Source organism: Bombina bombina, chromosome 2 (genome assembly GCF_027579735.1).
Source record: "Bombina bombina isolate aBomBom1 chromosome 2, aBomBom1.pri, whole genome shotgun sequence".
NCBI classification, from domain to species: domain Eukaryota; kingdom Metazoa; phylum Chordata; class Amphibia; order Anura; family Bombinatoridae; genus Bombina; species Bombina bombina.
The window spans coordinates 903,734,286-903,761,144 of NC_069500.1; the positions used below are offsets into that span (position 1 = coordinate 903,734,286).

At 36.9% G+C, this 26,859-nt stretch overlaps 1 protein-coding gene across 1 annotated transcript; it reads right to left on the reverse strand.

The window, feature by feature from the left end:
* Positions 1-685: 685 nt before the first annotated feature.
* LOC128649808 (store-operated calcium entry-associated regulatory factor) lies at positions 686-26,688 on the reverse strand. Its single transcript, XM_053703284.1, has 6 exons — positions 26,433-26,688; positions 18,806-18,984; positions 17,493-17,904; positions 14,914-15,073; positions 12,156-12,277; positions 686-890 (listed from the first exon to the last, which is right to left on the reverse strand). The coding sequence occupies exons 1-6, from the start codon at positions 26,518-26,520 to the stop codon at positions 865-867; spliced, it is 987 nt and encodes a 328-aa protein (XP_053559259.1). The 5' UTR covers positions 26,521-26,688; the 3' UTR covers positions 686-864.
* Between the last annotated feature and the right edge of the window lie 171 nt (positions 26,689-26,859).

Here is a 26,859-nt window from a genome sequence, read left to right on the forward strand (position 1 = left end):
CAAATGATTTAACTCTGCTTCTCTTGACGTGGCAGAGAAGCTAAATCTTAAAACTGCAGCTACTTAAAGGGGCAGTAAACTTACATACTAATGTTATATAATTCTGCACATAGTGCAGAAATATATAACATTAGTTTACCGCCACATTTATACTTTCAATTATTTCAGACAAAATTTTATGTAAAACCCTCCTTTTACCAGAACGCCGCTCTTTGCTCTACTGAGTGGGTCTGGTTTTTCCACAGTGCATCCGGCAACACTGTCTAATCACTGTGACTAGACAGTGTTGCCGGATGCGCTGTGGAAAAACCAGACCCGCTCAGTAGAGCAAAGAGAGGCGTTCTGGTAAAAGGAGAGTTTTACATATAATTTCTCTGAAATAAATGAAAGTATAAATGTGCCGGTAAACTAATATAACATTAGTATGTAAGTTTACTGCCTCTTTAACTAGGGTTTCAGGTCCCCTCTTGCAAGCCTGAAACGCTAAGGCCCAAAAGCTGCTTCTGCAGGTTAATAAATGGGGCCAAATTATTTAAAATAAATCAAGGTTTCTATATTTTTTTTATATATATCTCTGATATAAATGTACACACATACCCACACACAAATATTTCCAGGCTATTATAATAGTGCAGCAAACAATTATAACCACAAAACCTAAAAGAGAAAAAAAACGATTTCAGTATCTCAGTAAACACACTCTGTATTACTTATGTATGTTAATTAATCTGAATAAAAGAAAACGGATGCGAAGGGCCTGTGATTCATTGTAGCCCTTATTCAAATTTTCATGCTAATCTGGAATAGAAAGAGGTTTCTGTTCTTGTGGTTCCATTGTCCAGTTTCATTCCCACTTTAGATATTCTATCTTCTTTTTGTACCTCCAAAGCCTGGGGAAGCAAAGCATACATTATTAGACATTTCCTTACACTCTCCTGCATAAGTTGTGCACAGGTGAACTTAGTACACAGCTTCCTCATCAGCGCATGAATAGTTAAAGTGATGGTAAATCCGATTGGTTAACAAACGCTAGGATTTGCCATCACTAAAAATAAAGTTGGGTTTAAGTGATCAATTATTTAATAAAAAAAAGGGTGCTAAGCGCTCTTCTACCAATGAGGTGACGTTTGAAACCTCTAAACCAATAGCTGTGTGTGTCATCTGACAGTGTTCTGTATGCTAGCACGGCTATTGGTTTAGAGGTGCAAACGTCACCTCATTGGTAGAAGAGCGTTGTGCCGTGGGGTGAGTTTAGCATCCTTTTTCTAATAACTGATCACTTTGTTAAACGCTTGGATTTACCATTACTTTAAAAGGGACACTAAAACCAAAATTAAAAACTTTAAAAAGATTCATAAACCATGCAACTAAAAAAAAAAAAAAAAAAAAAAAAGTTTTAATTTACTTCCATTATCAAAATGAGCACTATGTGCATTGTTATAAAGCAACCTGTATAGGGAACATTAACATACAACAGCTTCAGCCACTATGTGGTAAAACTGTATGGTAAACTATACATTGCTATATAGCTAGAAGCAGATTTTAAAAAGGGACAGTAATAGCCAAATTAAATGTAAATGGATTGGCTAGAGTATGACAACTTTCCAATTTACTTCCGATATAAATTTTGCTCAGTTCTCTTGGTATTCTTTGTAAAAGAGTAATTATAGGTGAGCTCAGGAGAGTGCACGTGTCTTAAAAGGGACATGAAACTCAGAGTTTTTCTCTCATGATTCAGATAGAGAATACTATTTTAAAAAAAATCTCCAATTTACTTCTATTATCAAATTTGCTTCATTCTCATGTTATTCTTTTTTGGAGATATCTAGGTAGGTAGCATGCACATGTCTGGAGCACTACAAAGCGGGAAATAGTGCTGCCATCTAGTGCTCTTGCTAATGTATAACATTGTTGCAAAACTGCTGTGCACATGTGCACGCTCTTGAGCTTACCTTCCTGTTTTTCAACGAAAGTTAAGAAAACGAAGAAAAGTAGATAATAGAAGTAAATTGGAAAGTTGTTTAAAATGTATATGTTTTATCTGAATCATGATTTTATGTCCCTTTAAGCCACCTAGCAGCAGTGTTTGCAACGTTGTTTAAAGCAATGTTATATAGTTGCAAACACTGCTGCCAAAGACTGGTAACAACACGTGCACGCTCCTGAGCTTCTATCAGCCTACCTTGCTTTACTCCCAACAAAGGATATCAAGAGAAAACAAAACAAAATTTGACCATATAAGTAAATTGGAGAGTTGTTTAAAATCACACGCTCTATCTGAATCAGGAAAGTTTCATTTTGACTTTACTGTCCCTTTAATAAAGAAGGGTGAATACAATATAAAGAGTGCTGTGGGTATTCCCTGCTGTCACACAGCACTACCTGCTGCTGCATCTCTCTACAGGTTGCTTGTGCAACATTGCTACACACACTCTTGCAAACACATAGTGCTCAATACTCATGCATGTTCCAGTGCCTACCTCAGTATGCCCTAATGGAAAGGAGCCAGCTTTCAACCAAAGGGACACATTAACCACACTAATAGTCATAATGCATATTTATACTTTATAGGATTTCTAAATGTTGTAAATATAGATGATCAGTGATAACCAATGAAGATCAACCAAACACCCCTAACATGTAGGAAAGGTAAGCAGTGGTTTAATAAAATATCAGTTACCTTTGTGGTTTTATTTCTTCCCTCCCCTCTCTGGACGGAGTCCAATGTATCATTTTTTTTTAATTGTAGCTCTTTTATTTGTGATTCTGACTAGCGTTTCATTTGTTAAAGGGATAGTCTACCCAGAATTGTTATTGTTTAAAACGATAGATAATCCCTTTATTACCCATTCCCCAGCTTTGCACAACCAACATTGTTATAGTAATATACTTTATAACCTTTAAAGGGGCAGTAAACCTAAACAATAATGTTATATAATTCTGCACATAGTGCAGAACTATATAACATTAATTTAGTGCCAACTTTATACTTCAAAGTATTTGAAAGATGTTTAACGCCAAAGTAGAAATTTGTAGAATGCCGCTCCTGGCTCTACTGAGCTACATTGGTAGCGGGAGCGAGCTACATTGAGTTTAATGGCGCGATCGGGCTGTCTGTGACTAGACAACGTGCCACGATGCGCTTCTGAAAAGACCAGACCTGCTCAGTAGAGCCAGGAGCGGCAGTCTACAAATTTCTACTTTGATAATAAAAATCTTTCAAATACTTTGAAGTATAAAGTTGGCACTAAATTAATGTTATATAATTCTGCACTATGTGCAGAATTCTATAACATTATTGTTTAGGTTTACTGCCCCTTTAAACCTCTAAATTTCTGCCTGTTTCAAAGGCTCTATTGACAGCTTCTTATCAAATGCTTTTTTATTTTTTTCACAACAGGGGAGTGCTAGTTAATGTGGGCCATATAGATAACATTGCGCTCACGCCTGTGGCAGACACTGCACTAATAGGATAAAATGCAAGTCAATAGATAATAAATAAAAATTCATGTGATCAGGGGTCTGTCAGAAGAGACTTAGATATAGTAATCACAGAGGTAAAAAGTGTATTAATATAACTGTGTTGGTTATGCAAAACTGGGGAATAGGTAATAAAGGCATTATCTATATTTTTAAATAAAAAATTTTTTGGAGTAGACTGTCCCTTTAATGATTTGCAAACTATCGGCTAGATTACGAGTTTTGCGTTATGAGTAAAAAAGCAGCGTTAAGCCTCATAACGCTGCTTTTTTACTACTGCTGCTATTACGAGTCTTGTAGGTGCAGATGTCCCGCTCACTACTGCAAATTAACTTACGCAAACTACCTATTAACCCCTAAACTGAGGCCCTCCCGCATCGCAAGCACTAAAATAAAATTATTGACCCCTAATCTGCCGCTCCCGACATCGCCGCCACCATAATAAACATATTAACCCCTAAACCGCCACACTCCCGCCTCGCAAACAACTTAAATATTATTAACCCCTAATCTGCCGCCCCTAACATTGTGCCACCTACCTACATTTATTAACCCCTAATCTGCCGCCCCCAACGTCGCCGTCACTATACTAGATGTATTAACCCCTAAACCTAAGTCTAACCCTAACACCCACTAAATTAAATATAATTAAAATAAATCTAACTAAAAATTCCTATCATTAACTAAATAATTCCTATTTAAAACTAAATACTTACCTGTAAAATAAACCCTAAGCTAGCTACAATAAAACTAATAGTTACATTGTATCTTGCTAAGGTTTTATTTTTATTTCACAGGCAAGTTTGTATTTATTTTAACTAGGTAGAATAGTTACTAAATAGTTATTAACTATTTACTAACTACCTAGCCAAAATAAATACAAATTTACCTGTAAAATAAAACCTAACCTAAGTTACACTAACACCTAACCTTACAGTACAATTAAATAAATTACCTAAATTAAATACAATTAACTAAATTAAATACAATTACCTAAATTACAAAAACAAAACACTAAATTACACAAAATAAAAAACAAATTACAAGATATTTAAACTAACTACACCTAATCTAATAGCCCTATCAAAATAAAAAAATCCCCCGCAAAATAAAAAAAACCCTAGCCTAAACTACCAATAGCCCTTAAAAGGGCCTTTTGCGGGGCATTTTTCCAAAGAAATCAACTCTTTTACCTGAAAAAAAATACAAACAGCCTCCCAACAGTAATACCCACCACCCACACAACCAACCCCCCAAATAAAACTCTAACTAAAAAAACCTAAGCTCCCCATTGCCCTGAAAAGGGCATTTGGATAGGCATTGCCCTTAAAAGGGCATTTAGCTCTATTGCGGCCAAAACCCCTAATCTAAAAATAAAACCCACCCAATACACCCTTAAAAAATCCTAACACTAACCCCCTGAAGATCCACTTACAGTTTTGAAGACCGGACATCCATCCAATATTATTAACACATATTTATGCTGCAAAAAAATTTGCCTGTATGCTTTTAAATTTTTAAATAAAGTTGGAATCTTAGTCACACAATATGGCCATATTCTGCTAAGCCAGTCACCACTTACAAGGTGTCCCAAAATAGACTGGTCCTAACACTAATCAGTTTAGCTTTGCTGGGCTGAATCATTCAATTCTAATATTCAAATACAGATGTTCAAATACAGTGTTAGGACCAGTCTACTTTGGGACACCTTGGAAGTGGTGACTGGCTTAGCAGAATATGGCCATATCCTGTGACTAAGATCCCAAATGTATTTAAAAATGTAAAAGCATACAGGCAAAACATTTTGCAGCATAAATATATGTTAATAATATTGCGTGACAATGATCCCAATTTTATTTTAACAATTTTAAGAATATTTAGCAAGCAAAAATATTTTTGCAGCATATATAAATATGTTATAAATATGTGGACTTAAGTGTTTGTATGTGCGCCAATACTTATTGTGGTTTCGAAAGAATTAGTACCCTTTCAGTTTGTTTTTTTTAGGAAAAACACACAAATTTTCTCTGAACTAAGTAAAAATTGACAAAAGTTTTTGGTATCCCCCATTCTTTATTTCAAATGGAATAGAACAGAAACTTTTGATTTATGACTTCACATATTACTTTAAACAGTAAAACAAATGAGAATGACACAGAGAAAAATGTTGCTAGTCTTAACCTAATATTTTGTAGCACAGCCTTAAGAGATAACTGCAATCAAGTGCTTTCTGTAGCTCTAAATAAGAGTTTCAGCTCTTTCCAGACATGTTTAATGGGATTTAGATCTGGACTCAGAAGGTCACTTTTTTTTTAGTTTTTTTGTTTGTTCTTTATCCTGCTGGAGGACCCATGACCTGCGACTAAGACACAGTTTTCTGACACTAGACAGTACATTTAGATCCAGAATGCCTTGGTAGTCTTCTGATTTCATTGTGTCCTGCACAGATTCTACGCACCCAGTACCAGAGGCAGCTAAGCAACCCCAAGACATCACTGAGTCTCCACAATGTTTTACGGTAGAGATGGTGTTTTTTACAGAAGGAAAAACAAAGCTTTCAAAGAAAACATGTTGCGATTTTCCAAAAAATCTCGACTTTTGTATCTTCTGTCCAAAGGACATTCTCCCAGAAGGCTTGTGGCTTGTCAACATGCATTCTGGCAAACTCAAGTCAAGTTTTTTTTTTTTTTGCGTTTCTCTACCGTGGAGCCCATTTTCACAGCGATGATTAAGCTAGAGCAGTGGTTTTCAAACCTGTCCTCAGGCCTCCCGAAGAGGCCAGATTTTCAGGATATCTGAACTGGAGCACAGGTGAAATAATCATCTGAATAGTAAACCTAGTTATTACCCTGCTTCTCACCCAAGGTAATCCTGAAAATCTGGCCTGTTAGGGAGGACCGAGGACAGGTTTGAAAAACCCCTGAGCTAGAGCATGCTATTTTAAAAATCTTTCCAATTTACTTTTTCTTAACAAAAACACCCTTTATGTGTTTTGCAAATAAGCAGACAGCAGTCATATAGAAACGTATTAAAAGGGACATGAAATTCCGCAAATTTCAGAAGGAGCATTCATTTTTAAACAACTTTCCAATTTACTTCTAATATCAAATATGCTTCATTTGCTTGGTATCCTTTGTTGATGGAGTAGTAATGCACTACTGGGAGCTACCTGAAAATATTGCGCAAGTCAATAACAAGAGACAGATATATGCAGCCACCAATAAACAGCTAGTTCGCTACCTAGATATGCTTTTCAACAAAGTATACCAAGAGAACAATGTCAAATTAGATTATAGAAGTAATATTGCATGCTCTATCCAAATCATGAACGTTTTCATGTAGCTCTCAAGATTTCTCAAGGTCCTGCTATAGAGGAAAAGCCCTGTTTGCTGCCAACATCAACACTGATTCCTCCAAGTTATCATGTGGTGTCTTTGCAACGTATCTGAGCACAGATAAACCCTTGCAGCTGCGTCACATTAAGTGGGAAGTATAAGAACCTTAATGTTATCAAAACACATCCACCAGTTAAAAAGAGCAGCGATAATGGCACAGACGTCAGTTGTAGGCGAGCTGAAGGGTGCAGTGACCTGTAATGACATGCAGTGTGCCGCAGCTTCTCTGACAATGCTCCATCAGCTGGAAATACCAATGGCCTATGTGCTTATCGCTTAAGAATGACAAAAATGTCAGAGTCACAAAATATATGAATGCACTTTTTAATCTGTATTATCGGGGGGTAAACAGCAGCACACAACTGGCCCTTTAACATAATCTGAGCATCTATAGTTCTAACATTACAAACCTAAAATTTACCGTTTTCATTTCCATTAGATCCACATAAAAGAGGTTGGTTTTTTTTAACGTATTACAGATTTTTTTATTCTTGAAAATAGACAATTTCTCTTTTTATTTCAGTCTTCCCAACCAATAAAAGTTGTGGCAGCTGTCTCTATCAGCTAATAAAGAATGAATACTGCATCATACATATATTTTCTGATTTTTTTATGGCAGAATAATATTTAATGCTCAATTTTTCTTTCATATTCAACATACCTTTAATAACATATTTGATATTAAAATAACAGAAAAAAATATATAAGTTCTTACAGAGCAAACAAGTTACATAAAATGTCATGCTAATAGCAAATACTTTACTCAGATAAAATCATTAAAATTCTGTCTTGTTTAAGTTTTCATTGAGGGACATTAAACTAATTTTATTTTTATTGTGCATATGAAAGATTATGAACAAATAGATCTTTTAGGCCTGTGCATTTGTAGATTTCGTATGCCTCTGCTCCTGACAGCTTTACCCAGCTCTCCCGTGACTTAGTTGGAGAGAGAGAGCGAAGAGAGAGCGAAGAGAGAGAGAGGAAGAGAGAGAGAGAGAGAGAGAGAGTGGAAGAGAGAGAGAGAGAGAGTGGAAGAGAGAGAGAGAGAGAGGAAGAGAGAGAGAGAGTGGAAGAGAGAGAGAGAGGAAGAGAGAGAGAGAGTGGAAGAGAGAGAGAGTGGAAGAGAGAGAGAGAGGAAGAGAGAGAGAGAGTGGAAGAGAGAGAGAGAGGAAGAGAGAGAGAGAGGAAGAGAGAGAGAGAGTGGAAGAGAGAGAGAGAGGAAGAGAGAGAGAGAGAGTGGAAAGAGAGAGAGAGAGTGGAAGAGAGAGAGAGAGAGAGAGAGAGAGTGGAAGAGAGAGAGAGAGAGAGAGAGTGGAAGAGAGAGAGAGAGAGAGGAAGAGAGAGAGAGAGAGTGGAAGAGAGAGAGAGAGAGGAAAGAGAGAGAGAGAGTGGAAAGAGAGAGAGAGAGTGGAAAGAGAGAGAGAGAGTGGAAAGAGAGAGAGAGAGTGGAAAGAGAGAGAGAGAGAGAGAGTGGAAAGAGAGAGAGAGAGAGAGTGGAAAGAGAGAGAGAGAGAGTGGAAAGAGAGAGAGAGAGAGTGAGTGAAAAGAGAGAGAGAGAGAGAGAGAGAGAGAGAGAGAGAGAGAGAGAGAGAGAGAGAGAGAGAGAGAGAGAGAGAGAGAGAGAGAGAGAGAGAGAGAGAGAGAGAGAGAGAGAGAGAGAGAGAGAGAGAGAGAGAGAGAGAGAGAGAGTGTGAGTGTGTGAGTGTGTGAGTGTGTGAGTGAGTGAGAGTGAGAGTGAGAGTGAGAGAGAGAGAGAGAGAATGAATTGAGCTGGCATTCTATTGGCTGTTCCAATCAGCCAATAGAATGCGAGTTCAATCCTATTGGCTGGTTGCTTCAGCCAAAAGGATTTTTTCAACCTTAATTCCGATAGGCTGATAGAATTCTTCAGCCAATCGGAATCTAAGGGACGCCATTTAAAGGAACCTTCATTCAGCAAGAAGACGTTGATTGAAGAGGATGCTCTGCAACGGATGTCTTGAAGATGGAGCCGCTCCGCGTCGGAAGGATGAAGATAGAGGATGCCGTCTGGGTGAAGACTTCTGCCCTTCTGGAGGACCACTTCTGCCGGCTTCCTTGAGGACATCTTGCCGCTTGGATGAAGACTTCTCCCGGTAAGTGGATCTTCGGGGGTTAGTGTTAGGATTTTTTAAGGGTGTATTGGGTGGGTTTTATTTTTAGGTTAGGGCTTTGGGCCGCAATAGAGCTAAATGCCCTTTTAAGGGCAATGCCCATCCAAATGCCCTTTTCAGGGCAATGGGGAGCTTAGTTTTTTTTAGTTAGGGTTTTATTTGGGGGGTTGGTTGTGTGGGTGGTGGGTTTTACTGTTGGGGGGTTGTTTGTATTTTTTTTTTTTTTACAGGTAAAAGAGCTGATTTCTTTGGGGCAATGCCCTGCAAAAGGCCCTTTTAAGGGCTATTGGAAGTTTAGTTTAGGCTAGGTTTTTTTTTAATTTTGGGTGGGCTTTTTTATTTTGATAGGGCTATTAGATTTGGTGTAATTAATTTAAAGATCTTGTAATTTGTTTTTTATTTTCTGTAATTTAGTGTTTGTTTGTTTTTTGTAATTTAGCTAATTGTTTTGAATTTAGTTAAATGTTTTGAATTTAGTTAATTATATTTAATTTAGGGAATTTAGTTAATTGTAGGGTTAGGTTAGGTGTTAGTGTAACTTAGGTTAGGTTTTATTTTACAGGTCAATTTGTATTTATTTTAGCTAGGTAGTTATTAAATAGTTAATAACTATTTAGTAACTATTCTACCTAGTTAAAATAAACACAAACTTGCCTGTAAAATAAAAATAAAAATAAACCCTAAGCTAGCTACAATGTAACTATTAGTTATATTGAAGCTACTTTAGGGTTTATTTTATAGGTAAGTATTTAGTTTTAAATAGGAATAATTTAGGTAATAATTGTAGGTTTTATTTAGATTTATTTGAATTATATTTAAGTTAGGGGGTGTTAGGGTAAGATTTAGGAGTTAATAAATATAATATAGTGGCGGCGACGTTGGGGGCAGCAGATTAGGGGTTAATAAATGTAGGTAGGTAGCGGCGATGTTAGGGACGGCAGATGAGGGGTTAATAATATTTAACTAATGTTTGTGAGACGGGAGTGCGGCGGTTTAGGGGTTAATATGTTTATTCTAGTGGCGGCGATGTCGGGAGCAGCAGATTAGGGGTTAATAAATTTATTTTAGTGTTTGCGATGCGGGAGGGCCTCGGTTTAGGGGTTAATAGGTAGTTTATGAGTGTTAGTGTACTTTTTAGCACGTTAGTTAGGAGTTTTATGCTACGGCTTTGTAGCGCAAATCTCATAACTACTGACTTTAAAATGCGGTACGAATCTTGACGGGATAGGCTGTACCGCTCACTTTTTGTCCTCCCAGGACAAGCTCGTAATACCGGCGCTATGGAAGTCCCATTGAAAAAAAGACTACACGCAAATTGCGCAAGTTGATTTGTGGTAAGGCCAAAAAAGTGTGCGGTGACCCCTAAATCTGCAAGACCCGTAATACCAGCTGTAGTAAAAAAGCAGCGTTATAAAGCTTAACGCTGCTTTTTTACTCATAACGCAAGACTCGTAATCTAGCCGAATGTTACCAAACGGATAATAACACTACCTGCTCAATCAATTCACTTTTTTTAAGTGCATTTTTTTTTTTAAAGGACCGCTTAATACAGTAGAATTGCATAATCAATAAATGTATAATAGACAATGCAAAATCACTTCCTAATGCATCATGTGACAACCCATCAGCCAATCAAATATATATATCCTGTGAATCTTAGACACGGGCAGTAGGAGCTGGTGCTTCAAAAAGTGTACATATAAAAAGATTGCGCATATTTAGATAATGGATGTGAATTGAAAAGTTGGTTAAAATTGTGTGCTCTATCTGAATTGTGAGTGTTTAAAGGGAAAGTCTAGTCCAAAATAAACTTTCATGATTCAGATAGGGCATGTCATTTTAAACAATTTTATAAATTTACTTTTATCACCAGTTTTGCTTTGTTCTCTTGGTATTCTTAGTTGAAAACTAAACCTAGGAGGTTCATATGCTAATTTCTAAGCCCTTGAAGGCCGCCTCTTCTCTCAGGGCATTTGACAGTTTTTCACCACTAGAGGGTGTTAGTTCATGTGTGTCATATAGATAATGCTGCTCACACACGTGAAGTTCCAGGGAGCCATCACTGGTTGGCTAAAATGCAAGTCTGTCAAAAGAACTGAAATAAGGAGGCAGTTTGCAGAGGCTTAGATACAAAAGTATATTTATATAATTGTGTTGGTTATGCAAAACTGGGGAATGGATAATAAAGGGATTATCTATCTTTTAAAACATTACAAATTCTGGTGTAGAATGTCCCTTTATTTTTTACTTAAAGGGACACTAAACCCACATTTTTTCTTTCATGATTCAGATAGAGAATACAATTTTAAAACAACTTTCCAATTTACTTCAATTATCTAATTTGCTTAATTTTTCAGATATCCTTTGTTGAAGAAAGAGCAATGCACATATGAGAGCCAATCACATGAGGCATCTACGTGCAGCAACCAATCAGCAGCTACTGAGCCTATCTAGATATGCTTTTCAGCAAAGAATATCAAGAGAACGAAGCAAATTATATAATAGAAGTAAATTAGAAAGTTGTTTAAAACGGCATGCTCTTTCTAAATCATGAAAGAAAAAAATTGGGTTTAATTTCCCTTAAAAGTTTATTGAGCAGGTAGTATTAGTATCAATATTATTTATTTACAAAGCGTCAAGTACAACGGTGATGCAATACAATATAAAACACCGGAGAAACAGGAGGTGGGGACTGCAATGGTGAGAATAACCCAACAAACACACATGCCTTCTATTCTGATAATTCTCCTGCTCTAAACCTTAATAATTCATAAATACATAACTCTGGTTAATGCTCACATCAGCCATTAGCATCACTATACACTATAAAAAGGAATCAATCAACACCAGAGACAGTTCAACCTGAAATGTAATTGTCAAAAAAACGAAAAAGCCATTTTGTTTGTTGATAATCCTGCTCATTTTGTTTTTGGATTATGAAATCTGGAGATTAATGAGGGAGATCGGAAGATCTATATTTCTATTTTTTTTTGGGAGGTAAAAATTAATTGATGCAAACTCCTAAAATTTATAGAACGCTGAGAAATGTAGTGAATCGTCTCCATAGAAACTGAAAAGGTTTGTTTCACTCAAAAGATGAATCACAGCAAGTGAATATTTACCTATATTCACTAATGAATATCCTTACCTGAAGCTGTCCTCACTCCTGAGCTTGTCGGAGCACTGAATGGCTGCGAGTTTCCATGCATGGCGCCTGAATATGAAGGACTGCTCCAAGTGTTGTAAAAGGGTGACTGGTAAGGTTGGGCCCTATATGGAAGAAATGAAAAGGTGTCACATTAAGATGAAATTAACCCCTTCGGTACCGGGAATTTCAGAGAAAAACTTGCCAAAAAGTACTGGAGAATTTTTAGCATTTTTGCTATCACTCAATGTTTGTTTTTTAATTTACCTATCAAAACTAAATATTTGTTTATAGTAGACAACTCAAGATATTGATCTAGTCCCATTTTGGAATATTTCATACCACTCTTTTGCTGCCAACTGCAATAATATGAAGAAAAAAAAAAAACTTTTACAAACTTTGGGTTTCTTACTGAAATTATTTACACACAACTTGAGCAGTCATAAGACAAATTGTTGTTAACCCCTTCCTGCCGTGACTCATTTGTCTACATCCCATATAGGAAGAGGCTATGGTTTCAGGACAGATAAACGGTTAAGACATTCAATGCTGTCCTAACGGCGCTAAAGCTCTGCGCTGTTAAGACGGCATAGAATGTCCCAACGGCAGGAAGGGATTAAAGCTTCACTGGGATCTCCTTTGTTCAGAAATAGACATGCATGGCTTTGCCTTTACTTTTTGGTAATTAAAAGGTCACGAATTGCAGCTGCGCACCACACTTCTATTATTCCCGGCAGTAAAGTTGTTAATCAAGTAGCTTGTAAGGTTAATTTTAGCAGTAGTGTAGAGATTACCCTCCTACCTGCCACCTCCCACCCCCTGATACCTACCTGATCCCTTCCAAACAGCTCTCTGGGCACAACTACAGTATGCCAGTTACTGCGCACCATATTGTTTATCTTCCTGTGCCTGCAGCTCTTCAAAGCTGTCTTCTTATTTCAACTCTTCACAAGTGCCAGTATGAAAATGCTCCGCATTTTCATACTGGTTGCCGCCATCTTGGCACTCACACATTTTTGTACTGGGACAAAAATGGTGAACATTCACAGGTCACATATTAAAAGCTGTTCCGTGCACAATAGAGAGCAGAAGCTTTACATTTTGTTTTTTTAAAACACACAGTTTAAAAAAAACCCACTTACATAAAATAAAAAACCCTAAGAAATAATAAAGAGCAATGCAGTTGTTTCAAAGAAAATGTGTGCGCACAGTGCATAATACTATTTGTAAAAACAACGCCAATTATCTGTGAATGTGCATAGCGCATGATACCACTAGTCAAAAAGATAACAAGTGAATGCTCAAAACTTCCGTCACTGGTTGCGAGAATACTTAAAGGGACACTAAAGTCAAAATAAAAATTTTCATGATTGGGAAAGATCCTGCACTTTTAAGAAACTTTCCAATTTACTTCTATTACCAAATTTTGCACAGTTTTTTATATTCACACTTTCTGAGACACCAGCTCCTACAGAGCATTTGCACAAGTTCACAGGGTATATGTATACTAGTCTGTGATTGGCTGATGGCTGTCACATGATACAGGGGGCCGGCAAATGGGGTAAATAAATACATTTGTCAGAACAAAATTTTTTTTTACTGTTTATTTGAAATTCAGAGTAAGTAGTATTGCACTGTCTTTTTATTATGCATTTTTTAATTAAGCAATTCTACTGTATTTGGTGGTCTTTTCAGCTACATGATGGCGGCATCCAGTATGAAGATATGGAGCTTCACTAACCGACACCAGTAAGGGGCTAAAATAACAGAATGATTTTGAAAAGAACTGGAGGCACAAGAGGAAAAATAGGATGGTGAGTTCTACCTATGCTATAGTCGTTATGCCCAGCAGTTTAATATCCCTTTAAAAAAAATGTTTTAAAATGTAACTGTCATTTTGTTTGCACAATTTACATCCCCCCCAATCAAGAACATTTCAGGCATACATCTCTTGAAAAGCCTGGTGAAATACACAATCCTGGCCCCCAATTAAGCAATCTTTAGTTAGGGGGGTTTCTCACACCCCCAGATCCTCTGTTCTGTAGCGTAGCAGCCCAATCCCTCCCTGTCCCTTTAAATTATATTTTCCATAGCATAGGGCTCTCCCACTCCATCTTTCCCTCCCGCCTCCCCTGCTGGGCCGCCCACCCACACCTCCCGCCGGCACCAGCAGAAGATTGTTACAGGCGGTGACACAGTGTCACCATCTGTAATGATCAGGCATCTGACCTCATATGGAGCCGGAGCACCGATCGCACTCCGGCTCCATATGAGGCAGATACCTGAAGCTTCAGGAGCTCCAGATATCGGCTGTAACTTAACAGCTGAGAGTGCTGGAGCTTCCTGAAGCGAGGACATATATATACGTCCTGCAGTACGATAGGCAAAGTACTGCAGGACATATATATACGTCCATTTGGGTTAAGGGGTTAACCGTAAACGACAACATGTGTAAACATTTAAAAATTCTCAACAATTGTGTTGTATAACGGACCAAGATGTGTTTATAAGCCTAAATATATAAATGGTTTAGATTTCTTACTGCAGTTGTAGAACAGAATAGCCCTACCTCGAAATAAACAGACAGAAATCGAGGGGGTGGGGAATTCTGGAAGACCCAGTCTAGACTTATGATAACATAAAAATGTGGACCCCTTTAAAATGTCCCTTTAATGATTTTTGCAGCCATGAAGTTATCAGTATCAGAGGTCTATAGCAGTTCTATGTGTACATTTAGCTTCATACACTAACAATTGCTTACCTTCGATTACCAAACAAATATCCCAACATTCCTCCTGTTCCCAAACCGGTCCAGAAACCAGGCCCTTGGCTTGCTTGACCACCAAACGCAGAATTGCCAGCAAATCCACTAAAGCCAGAATTACTGCCAAACCCAGAGTTTCCAAAACCTGCTGATGATCCTGAATGAAAATACATAGAAAAACAAATTATATATATATATAAAAAATACAAAAAGAAAGAATATGAACTAAGAAAAAAAAAATCCACAAATAAATAGACAATATAGGCCAAAAAAGTCAAACACAAAAATAACCTTATCCTGATAGATTTTAGTGTTTTGTCAGCCATTTAGAAGATCTGCAGAAAGCTTTTTCGTTTCACTCCACTCTCTACTGCAAGACCTCCCACTTTCTGCCAAGAGTTTGCCTCTCCTTCTTGCACATCTCTCATCAATCATTTTCCTTTACATTCATCATTCTATCCATCATTTTGTTTTGCTTATTCTTTTCTCCCTCTTTCCCTGCTCTCTTTCTTTCCCTCCTCTTTGCCATTCTTTCTACAGTCATTCCCTCAATACTACGGTGATTGCAATTTTCTGTTACCAAGGACAACTAACATGATATAACTGCAATATTTTAACATCTGTATTTATCTTTTTACTTTGTGTGATACCATTTGATACTGATAAATAATTTTCCAGTAGCTAATCTTAATTCGTAAATACAGACTGTTAAAGGGCCATTAAAAAGTCATTTTCTTTTATATATGCATAGTATATAATCATCAATTACACAATAAATTGCAAACAATTTACATTCAAAAATAAAAATTTTAAAATAATTAAACTGTAATTTTATTAGCAAAAATTGCCCTGTTTTGCAGTCAAGAGACACACACCTTGAAAAGCCTACAGCAAGTCTCATCTTTGCTGTGGCTTTTTAAGGACAGATATAAACTTTTGCACTAATCAAGCTATCACTGTGTAGCGTGTAGCAGTATAAGTGTTATGATGTCTGCAGGATGCATTGCACCTTTTCTGGAGGCATAAAAAAAAAAAATAATAACAAAAATGTTCAGGAGCAAACGGCCGGCAACGTACATGGTACCTTAAGTCCGTGTTTAACTGTCTAAATTACATAAAAACATGTGTGTGATTTAAAGGGATAGTCAACTCCAAAAAATGTATAGTTTTAAAAGATAGATAATCCCTTTATTACCCATTCCCAGTTTTGCATAACCATTGCCAACACGGTTATATTAATAAACTTTTCACGTCTGTGATTATCTTGTATCTAAGATTCTTTTGACAGCCCCCTGATCACATGGCTATTTATTTATTTATTATCTATTGACTTGCATTTTAGCCAATTAGTGCAGTGTCATCTACAACCCATGACAGTGAGCAAAGTGTTGTTATCTCTATGGCACACATGAGTGAGCAGTGTCTTGATGTGAAAAGCTAATAAAAAAAAAAAAGCATGTGATAAGAGGCCGTCTGTAGTGGCTTTAAAAAGGCAGAAATTTAGAGGTTTAAATGTTATAAATTATATTAATATAACAAAGTTGGTTGTGCAAAGCTGGGGAATGGGTGGTAAAGGAGTTATCTATCTTTTTAAACAATAACAATTTTGGTGTTGACTGACCCTTTAAAGGGACATAAAACCCAAAAATGTTCTTTCATGATTGAGGTAGATTATACATTTTTAAACAACTTTCCAATTTACTTCAATTTTGCTTCACTCTCTTGGCATCTTTTATGGAAGAAGCAGCAATGCGCTCCTGGCAGCGATCTGAACATATTTGTAAGCCAAAGAAAATCGGCATACAAGTTCACCAATCAGCAGCTAGCTCCAAGCTACTTAGCCTATCTAGATATGCTTTTTAACAAAAGAAACCAAGGGAATGAACCAAATTAGATAATATAAGTAAATTGGAAAGTTTTTTTAAAATTGTATGCTCTATCTGAATCATCAAAGAAAAAATGTGTGTGTCATGTCCCTTTAAGGAAGGGTTTGTATGCAATAATGTAAATTCACAATTTGCAGCAACATTTAACAACTATTTAAATGTGTACTGTTTATAAAAAATTTTTTTTATTAAGGGTACTATGATTTAGATTTTTACATCGTACATTAAATATTTTAAAATGCTTAGGGTATGGAGTACTTTCCAGTATGAATGCATCTCGCCATCACATACAGAAATGTAATTTATGCCCTATAGTGAGATACGCGGCTTACAGTGTAAAATATGCCTTTAGATCATCTCATCGTGGACTTCATAGCACTGGCGGATTCTTTTAGTTCATTTAGCCTAAGAGCTTTAAATCATTGGGCCCTTTATGAGCCATTAGATTTGTGTGGGAATTTCTTTCACATATTTTAAAACTAAATAATTCTTCAGATACACACTCTTTTCCGTTGGCACCAAAATATTCTTAATAATGGCACTGTATGCTGATTAAAGCACTGTCTCTGATGTTATTTTCCTCTTCTACATTATTCTAGCTAAGTGATGAGTATGATTAAACTGATAACTTGCAACAGTCAATCTATTTTTTAACTTTATTACTAAATTCTATATAGCGACAATTTATACCTGTAAAGTCTGATTTGAAGCCAGGTGGGGGAGGGGCGTTAGGCGGGCTTTGAAAGCCCTGCCCATTGTCATCAGAGTGAGGCTGCTGTCCCATGCTTGGCCCATTTAGGAACAGCTTGTAAACTCCATATGCCAGCAACAAGATTACCACAAAGACAATAACACCGCTAGAATCAGAGGAGCTTTGGCTGTTCCAACCTTTGGACTGACTTTGGAAAAAGCCAGAACCAAAACCAGTGTTGCTGTTCCCATCCTGAGATCTCTTCCTTCCTTGATCCGTGAGCTCAAGGGTGTACTCCAGCCCACAAGAGCCACGGAGAATATAGGGGTCTTCAGGGTAATCAAATCCTTCACAGCTTACTTCCACTTTACCAAAACGGTACGAGTTTTCCATGTCCAATTTGCATTCCCACTGAACAAATAACAAAAAATAAGAGTTTTAAAAAAAATAATAATGCACATATTCATATAATAGGAGGAGTAAGGTACTCTCACTGTAGACCGTAAATAGATTACAAGTCACTGAGACAGATAAGCAAGGAAGCAGGCTAAGTGTCTTTAAAAACACCAAGGAAGCATATTAGTATTACTATTATCTTAATTTATAGTGTACCAACAGAATCTATACAGGGGGGCAATAAGTAGAAACAGGGCATAGAAAAGCAGACTGAGACAGAAGGATTAAAAGCTAACAATCTATGTTGTAGTTGCAGACAAAAGGCAGTTAGTTATGAACAATAGAGTATTTTCTTACTGTTATTAGCCAAAAAGAAATGTTAAATACTTACACAATTATATACACACACACACACATACATGCATACAGGGGTACAAAGGTGGAACAATATCACTATGGCTTATTAATCAGGGGTTAAAAACTACTTGCCGAGTGTGTTAAAGATAGGAAAAAGTCAAATTCCTAAGTCATCCGTGACTAGTGGACCACTCAAAATTTCAAGCGAAATAAACACACACCCCCACAGGGGTGGGAAGGATGCCACACACATAAATATGTATTTGAACGTGTCTTGACATGGCCAAGTAAGCTTATAAACTGTGGTCAAGATACGGCACAAAAACTTTTCAGGTAACTTTGATGGATAGTGTATACATAAAAAAAAAAAATTCCCCTCTATACATACACACACACCTATCTATATATTTTATTAATTAAGAGGCTTTTACCACTGAAACACAACATTGGAATGTGTCTACAGTAAAGCTCTTGTATGTGTGCATTCAATTTGCTGATCATGGCATATCACCTTAAAAAAAAAACAAAATACAACACAGTGGCAGCTTAGCATGATCACCTGGACATCAATGCCATCCCATCCTCTGTTATAACACTGCACGACTTGTGGCACCACTGCACTGCACCCAGCGCTTCCTCCGATGCATTTCATCTGTGGGATCGGAGCACTGCGGCGGGCATTAGTATATCTGTCAGCATAAAGTGTGAGTGCCTGGATATCCCTCAGCAACACTCGTTCTACAGAAAATGTTAGAAAGAAACAATATACAGTTACGGTTTTGAAGAGACCTGTTATTTTATTAGCAATACATTTTATTCAGCCTATAGCAGATGTTTTCAACCAGCGTGAATGTCATAACGGTATGTCTGTACATCTCCAAAAGTGCCAAAGCCGAAAGTATAGCCTATCTTGAAGTACAACTCTATAGGCCAGGCATCCTCAAACTTGGCCCTCCAGAGGTTTTGGAACTACATTTCCCATGATGCTCAGCCAGCATATCAGCATCCAAAACCTCTGGAGGGCCAAGTTTTAAGATGTCTGCTTAGCCCATCAGATCACTAAATAATTGTTTGGCTCAATTAACTGTTGCAAGCACTACAACAACATTACAAACCTCACAATTTATTTAAAGTGACATAAAACATTGCTTGACCCATGCTCTCTGTAGAGCTCAAAGCTAATTTAATAACCTAAGATTTGTTTTGCAAAATGCTGCAATTTGCCTAGACCAGTTACAAACTACAATGTGATTAATTATAGCAATAAACAAAATAACAACTAGCCCTAAGTGGACTCCTTCAGCAAAGGATACCAAGAGAATGAAGAAAATGGGATAATAGAAGAAAACTGGAAAGTCGCTTAAAATTGTATGCTGTCTAAATCATGACAGAAACATTTTGGGTTTCATGTACCTTTATGTTACAACTTATTAAAGGGACATTAAACACTTTGAGATGGTAATATAAAATGATAAATTGTATATATAAAACAACTCTGCAATATATTTATTTTGTCCTCTTTGCCTGTAATTCCATTCCGAAATTGTGAGCTTTTCAGTTCCTGTTAGAAATGGAAGTGCAGAACACTGTTAAATCCAGCACAACCATTGGCTGCACACTCTAGTGACCTATTTATAACTGTCCCTAATTGGCCACAGCAGAGAAGGTAACACAAGTTACAACATGGCAGCTCCCAGTGTTTTATAGACACTAAAACTTTACACTTATTTTGTTACTTTTTAAACAACTAATGAAACTTTAAAAAATACATCTACATGTTAGTCATGGACTAATCTTTTCTTTGAATGCATCATTCTATCTAGCATGTATTTAGTGTTTAATGTCCCTTTAAAGTGTTTTATATTAACAAAAATTAAAAATTACTTAAAGGGTAAATATTTGTGGCTGATAAATTTGATTTAAGAGTTTGTCATAAGAGTGCTACTATTAATATGAAGGAGCAGCAATGCACTAATGATTTTTAACTGAACTCATGGGTGAGCCAATCACAATTATATATATATATAGCCACCAATCAGCAGCTAGAACCTAGGTTCTCTGCTGCTCCTGAGCTTGCCTAGAAAAATCCTTCAGCAAAGGATAACAAAATAAGAAAACAAATGAAATAATACAAGTAAATTGAAAAGTTGTTTAAAATTGTATGCTCTGTCTAAATCATGAAAGAAAATTTTTGGGTTTCATGTCCATTTAACCCCTTAATGACCACAGCACTTTTCCATTTTCTGTCCATTTGGGACCAAGGCTATTTTTACATTTTTGCGGTGTTTGTGTTTAGCTGTAATTTTCCTCTTACTCATTTACTGTACCCACACATATTATATACCGTTTTTCTCGCCATTAAATGGACTTTCTAAAGATACCATTATTTTCATCATATCTTATCATTTACTAAAAAAAAAAATATAAAATAGGAGGAAAAAATGGAAAAAACACACTTTTTCTAACTTTGACCCCCAAAATCTGTTACACATCTACAACCACCAAAAAACACCCATGCTAAATAGTTTCTAAATTTTGTCCAGAGTTTAGAAATACCCAATGTTTACATGTTATTTTGCTTTTTTTGCAAGTTATAGGACCATAAATATAAGTAGCACTTTGCTATTTCCAAACCACTTTTTTTCAAAATTAGCGCTAGTTACATTAGAACACTGATATCTTCCAGGAATCCCTGAATATCCATTGACATGTATATATTTTTTTTTAGAAGACACCCCAAAGTATTCATCTAGGCCCATTTTGGTATATTTCATGCCACCATTTCACCACCAAATGCGATCAAATAAAAAAAATTGTTCACTTTTTCACAATTTTTTTCACAAACTTTAGGTTTCTCACTGAAATTATTTACAAACAGCTTGTGCAATTATGGCATAAATGGTTGTAAATTTTTCTCTGGGATCCCCTTTGTTCAGAAATAGCAGACATATATGGCTTTGACGTTGTTTTTTGGTAATTAGAAGGCCGCTAAATGCCACTGCGCACCACGCGTGTATTATGCCCAGCAGGGAAGGGGTTAATAAGGGAGCATGTAGGGAGCTTTTTGGGGTAATTTTAGCTTTAGTGTAGTGTAGTAGACAACCCAAAGTATTGATCTAGGCCCATTTTGGTATATTTCATGCCACCATTTCACCGCCAAATGCGATCAAATAAAGAAAAACGTTACATTTTTCAAAATGTTAGATTTCTCACTGAAATCATTTACAAACATTTTGTGCAATTATGGCACAAATGGTTGTAAATGCTTCTCTGGGGTCCCCTTTGTTCAGAAATAGCAGACATATATGGATTTGGTATTGCTTTTTGGTAATTAGAAGGCCGCTAAATGCCACTGCGCACAACACGTGAATTATGCCCAGCAGTGAAGGGGTTAATTAGGTAGCTTGTAGGGAGTTTGCAGGGTTAATTTTAGCTTTAGTGTAGAGATCAGCTTCCCACCTGACACATCAGACCCCCTGATCCCTCCCAAAGAGCTCTCTTTCCTCCCCCACCCCAAAAATTGTCCCCGCCATCTTAAGTACTGGCAGAAAGTCTGCCAGTACTAAAATAAAAGGTATCCTTTTTTTTTATATAGCATATTTACATATGCTGCTGTGTAAGATCCCCCCCTTAGCCCCCAAACTCCCTGATCCCCCCCAAAACAGCTCTGTAACCCTCCCCCTCTGCCTTATTGGGGGCCATCTTGGGTACTGGCAGCTGTCTGCCAGTACCCAGTTTGCATATAAAAATTGGGTTTTTTTTGTTTTGTTTTTTTCTGCAGTGTAGCTTCCCCCCCCCCCCCAAGACTAATCCCCCACCCCCTCCCAGATCCCTTAGATGAATTTTATCAGGGATTTTATCCCTCCTTTCTCCCCATAATAAAAAACAGTTTCTGTAGTGTAAGTGGTTCCCACCCGCTCCCTCCCCGTGCACGCGCCCGCCCGCCACCCCCCGTGCGCGCCCCCCGGCGATACCGCCCCGATCCCGCCCCCCTCTCTGACTAAGAAGCCATCGATGGCCGCCCACCCACCTCAGCTCCCACCCACCAACGAATGCGGCCATCGATGTCCGGTGCAGAGAGGGCCACAGAGTGGCTCTCTCTGCACCGGAGGGGTAAAATTTTTTATTGCAGGATGCCTCAATATCGAGGCATCCTGCAATAACCGGAAAACAGCTGGAAGCGATCAGGATCGCTTCCAGCTGCTTTCCAAACCGAGGACGTGCAGGGTACGTCCTTGGTCGTTAAGTGACTTTTTTAAGAGGACGTACCCTGCACGTCCTCGGTCATTAAGGGGTTAATGTCCTGTATAGTGCATTATAAAATAATAATAATAATGTAATTTCCTGATGTACTGAAGTCTATAAACATCTAAATTTTGCATACAATATGTAGTACGATATAAAAATGTTTGAATATACCTACATAAACACACACAAAATGAACTAAACACCAGGTGCTTGATAACATAATTGCTTCAGAGCAACCAATTTTCTGTGTCCCTTGATGCATTTGATGGTAACCAACGTCAGTTAAAAGTGAGAGGTACTAATGGGAATTCAGTTTTTACTATCCCTTGACACCAATCATTTAGCTGATTTCCAAGCTGAAAAAGCAAATGAGGTGTGTTTTTGTTTCTTCCTTGTTTTGTTCATTGCACCATATTAAAACTAAAGACAAGTAACAGTGTGCAATCCCTATTTAATTAAAGGATCATAATAGTCGACATATTACAGGCTCAGTGAAACTATAGCTGATCCAATCAGCAGCGCTAGTTCCACATCCGAGTCGTGTGACTAGCGCTGCTGATTGGATCAGTGTTGGTTTCTGCTCAGGACCAGTGGTGCTCTGTGGGCTCCGGAGCAGTACTTCTAATGTGTGTTTAGCACCTTTGCAGGGGTTAAAGGGATACTAAACCCAATTTTTTTCTCTCTCATGATTCAGATAGAGCATGAGATTTTAAGCAACTTTCTAATTTACTCCTATTATCAATTTTTCTTTGTTCTCATGCTATCTTGATTTGAAAAAGCAGTATTGTAAGCTTTAGAGCCGGACCATTTTTTGTTCAGCACCTGGGTAGCACTTGCTGATTTGTGGCAAACCAATCATCAAGCGCTACCCAGGTGCTGAACTAAAAATGGGCCGGCTCCTAACCTTTCATTACTACTTTTTCAAATCAAGATAACACGAGAACAAAGAAAAATTGATAATAGGAGTAAATTAGAAAGTTGCTTAAAATTGCATGCTCTATCTGAATCATGAAAGAAAAAAAAATTGGGGTTAGTATCCCTTTAAACACACAATAGTGCAGTGTTGATAGTCATAAAAATTACATGCTTAAACAAGCTTGTCTTTTTTTGTGTGTCTATTATGGCCCTTTATTTAGAACTCACAGAATGTTTTTAATTTCCCTTTCAAATCTTACTACTTTTTTTCTAGAGTGGAAAAATAGAATCAAATGTAAAGCTGAGCTTTCATGGAGTTACAGTTTGATCCGTAGAAAAATAAGAATGCTGCAAATAAATAAAATACAAGGCACCATATGGAATGCATGGAAATTCAGAAAGGAACGTTAATTAAATAAATGGGAGATGTAATTGTGTATTCAAAGCAAAGATTGGCCTGGGAATATGTAGGTGCAATTTTTAGAATTATTAGTTGTTTAAATACTGACAACATAAGTGTAAATGAGTTTTTTTTCTTCTGTACTTTAGTCTCTAAAATGTAACTGGCGAAACCTGGGTTTCTGTTATCCAATCTCTTCTGCTGAGGGCAATTAAAAGGGACATAAAACACAATTTTTCTCTTTCATCATTCAGATAGAACATACAATTTTAAACAACTTTCCAATATACTTCAGTTATAATTTTTATTTGTTTTCTTGTTATCCTATGTTGAAAAGCAGTAAAGTAAGCTTAGGAGTGTGCACGTGTCTGCAGCTCTATATGGCAGCAGTTTTGTAACAATGTTATACATTAGCAGGAGCACTATTTCCTGTCATGTAGTGCTTCAGGCATGTGCATGCTACCTACCTAGGTATCCCTTCAACAAAGAATAACATGAGAACAAAGCAAATTTGATAATAGAAGTAAATTGGAAACTTTTTAAAAATGGTATTCTCTATCTGAATAATGAAAGAATTTTTTTTGGGGGGTTTAATGTCCCTTTAAGGATTGATAAAGGGCCAGATTATGCGTGGAGAGCTAGTTTGCATTCGCAAGTTAACTAGTCAAAGGCTTTTTACATGCATCAGGTAGCGCACATATTACAAGTTGAAAGTAAAAAAGTTTTCACATGAGCGCTAACCCAAAAAGTCTGAATGTCGTGACAGTGTTATTGTATTCTGCCGAAGACTTTGATGGAGCACGAAAAGTGGAAAACAAAACTAACACCCTTACTTGAGAGCAAACCTGATCTCATTTAACGCGCTAACCCGCCATAAAATATGTCACATTCTAATGTTCTTCACATAACATAATTTCTATACAATTTACTCCTTAACATCTTAAAGGTTTTTACACAGAAAATTAATTAAGTATATGTGGATCTATACATGAGTAACAAACATAGACCATACATAAACAATTAGTGATGTTGTGCTTTTTCCTGCGCAGCCCAAGAAAGCGAGGAGATATATAGAATAAAGCAAACACTTTTTTTTTCACTAGACATGTGCATTGAGATTTTTCATCCCTAAACGAATGCCGAAGATGGCAGCTACTTTCGGCAATTTTCAGAACCATATTTATTTTTGTGAAAGTGCAACACACTAAGATATGTGCAAATCTGGATCTTAGTGTGTTGGAATTTAAAAAGAATTATGCGGCTCTGAAAATTGCCAAATGTAGCCGCCATCTTCGATATTTGTTTAGTGCAGAAAAGTTTGAATGCACGTTTAAATGTTCTCTAATTATTTAACCCTTTAACAACATGGATGTACCATGTACGTTGAGTGTCCTTAAGGGACCGGATTTCCAGCCCTGTAATAATGCTGGTCTTGCCAAAAACAGCGAAATGCACTATTACTATATGCCTCACTCCAGGAGGCAATCAGAAATAGCATGGTTTTACGGCTGTTGTTGAGAGCCACATTGTTTAACCCCTTAGAGTAAATCCCGTACAGGGTACTTCAGATGTCATTAAGGGGTTAATATATATATATTCACATTTTAACTAACTGTAATACTGTTTTGGTGCTGTAATACTTTCTTTACCCTCAGTGAGTGTAGTCTGATGTTGTTAAACATGACCCTATTAAATCTAAAACGTGAAAAAGAAAAGTAAAAAATGTTGGTCTGCAAGAGATTACTTTTTTTGTGGAGATTTCTAAGATGATCTGTGGGAGTATAACACTGAGTGGTATGATGCCTGTGTTCTATGTCTGTACCTAGTTATTAAAGGGACATACAACCCCAAATGTGTCTTTCATGATTCAGATATATAGAGCATGCAATTTTAAACAACTTTCCAATTTACTTCTGTTATCAAATTTTCTTGATTCTTTTTGTATCCTTTGTTGATAAAATAGCAATGCACTACTAAATAAAAAAACAACCATATTACAATGTGAAAATAAAAAATGATATACCCAAAACTATAAAATATATATTGCTTAAAGGGACACTAAACCCAAAAAAGTATTTCATGATTCAGCTAGAGAATACAATTTTAAACAACATTCCAATTTACTTGTATTATCTAATTTGCTTTATTCTTTAGATATCATTTGTTGAAGAAATAGCAATGCACATGGGTGAGCCAATCACACGAGGCATCTATGTGCAGCCACCAATCAGCAGCTACTGAGCCTATCTAGATATGCTTTTCAGCAAACAATATCAAGAGAATGAAGCAAATTAGATAATAGAAGTAAATTACAAAGTTGTTTAAAATGTCATGCTCTTTCTAAATCACGAAAGAAAACAATTGGGTTTCATGTCCCTTTAATAATAATAATAATAATAATAATGATGATGATGATTTGCAGAGGTGGAAAACTCAATTATATCGTACTTCTGGCTCCTTTATAGAAATATAATGTATGGCCTAACAATCATACATGATTCCTAGAATAATATAACTGGCACATTTTTTTCGTTGTATATGGCTGATAAACTGTCTCTTTGTATATATAAATCAAACTGTAAAAATAACAAAACTATTCGGTTTTTAGAACCTATATTCTCACCATGTTGATTCCAGCACAGCCCGTATGGCAGAAGCAGGTACAGGTTGGCCACAAGAGCCAGGAGTGATAATGTCCCCTTTGCTGCCATATCCACCGTGTGTAGTAAACTTCTCAGAATCTTCAAACAACTTACGACAGACAGAGATTCTCACTTGGAACTCACTAAACCGAATAACCAGTTGCCCCAATATAGGTGCACTTTACTACCGCATTTCCTCTAGTTTCATCAGGTTTATTATTGTGATTCCTCTTCCTATGATCTGTTGAGAGACCATTGGCTGAGAGTAGAGAGAGAGGCGGGGCAATGACGTCAACTCACTCCCAATGTCTGCCTGGTGTTTTATTATTAAAGTTTGTTTATACAAGGGGAAGAAAAAAATAGAGGAAGTAATGAAGGGTAAATGTTCATCCGGCGGAAGTGGTTTGA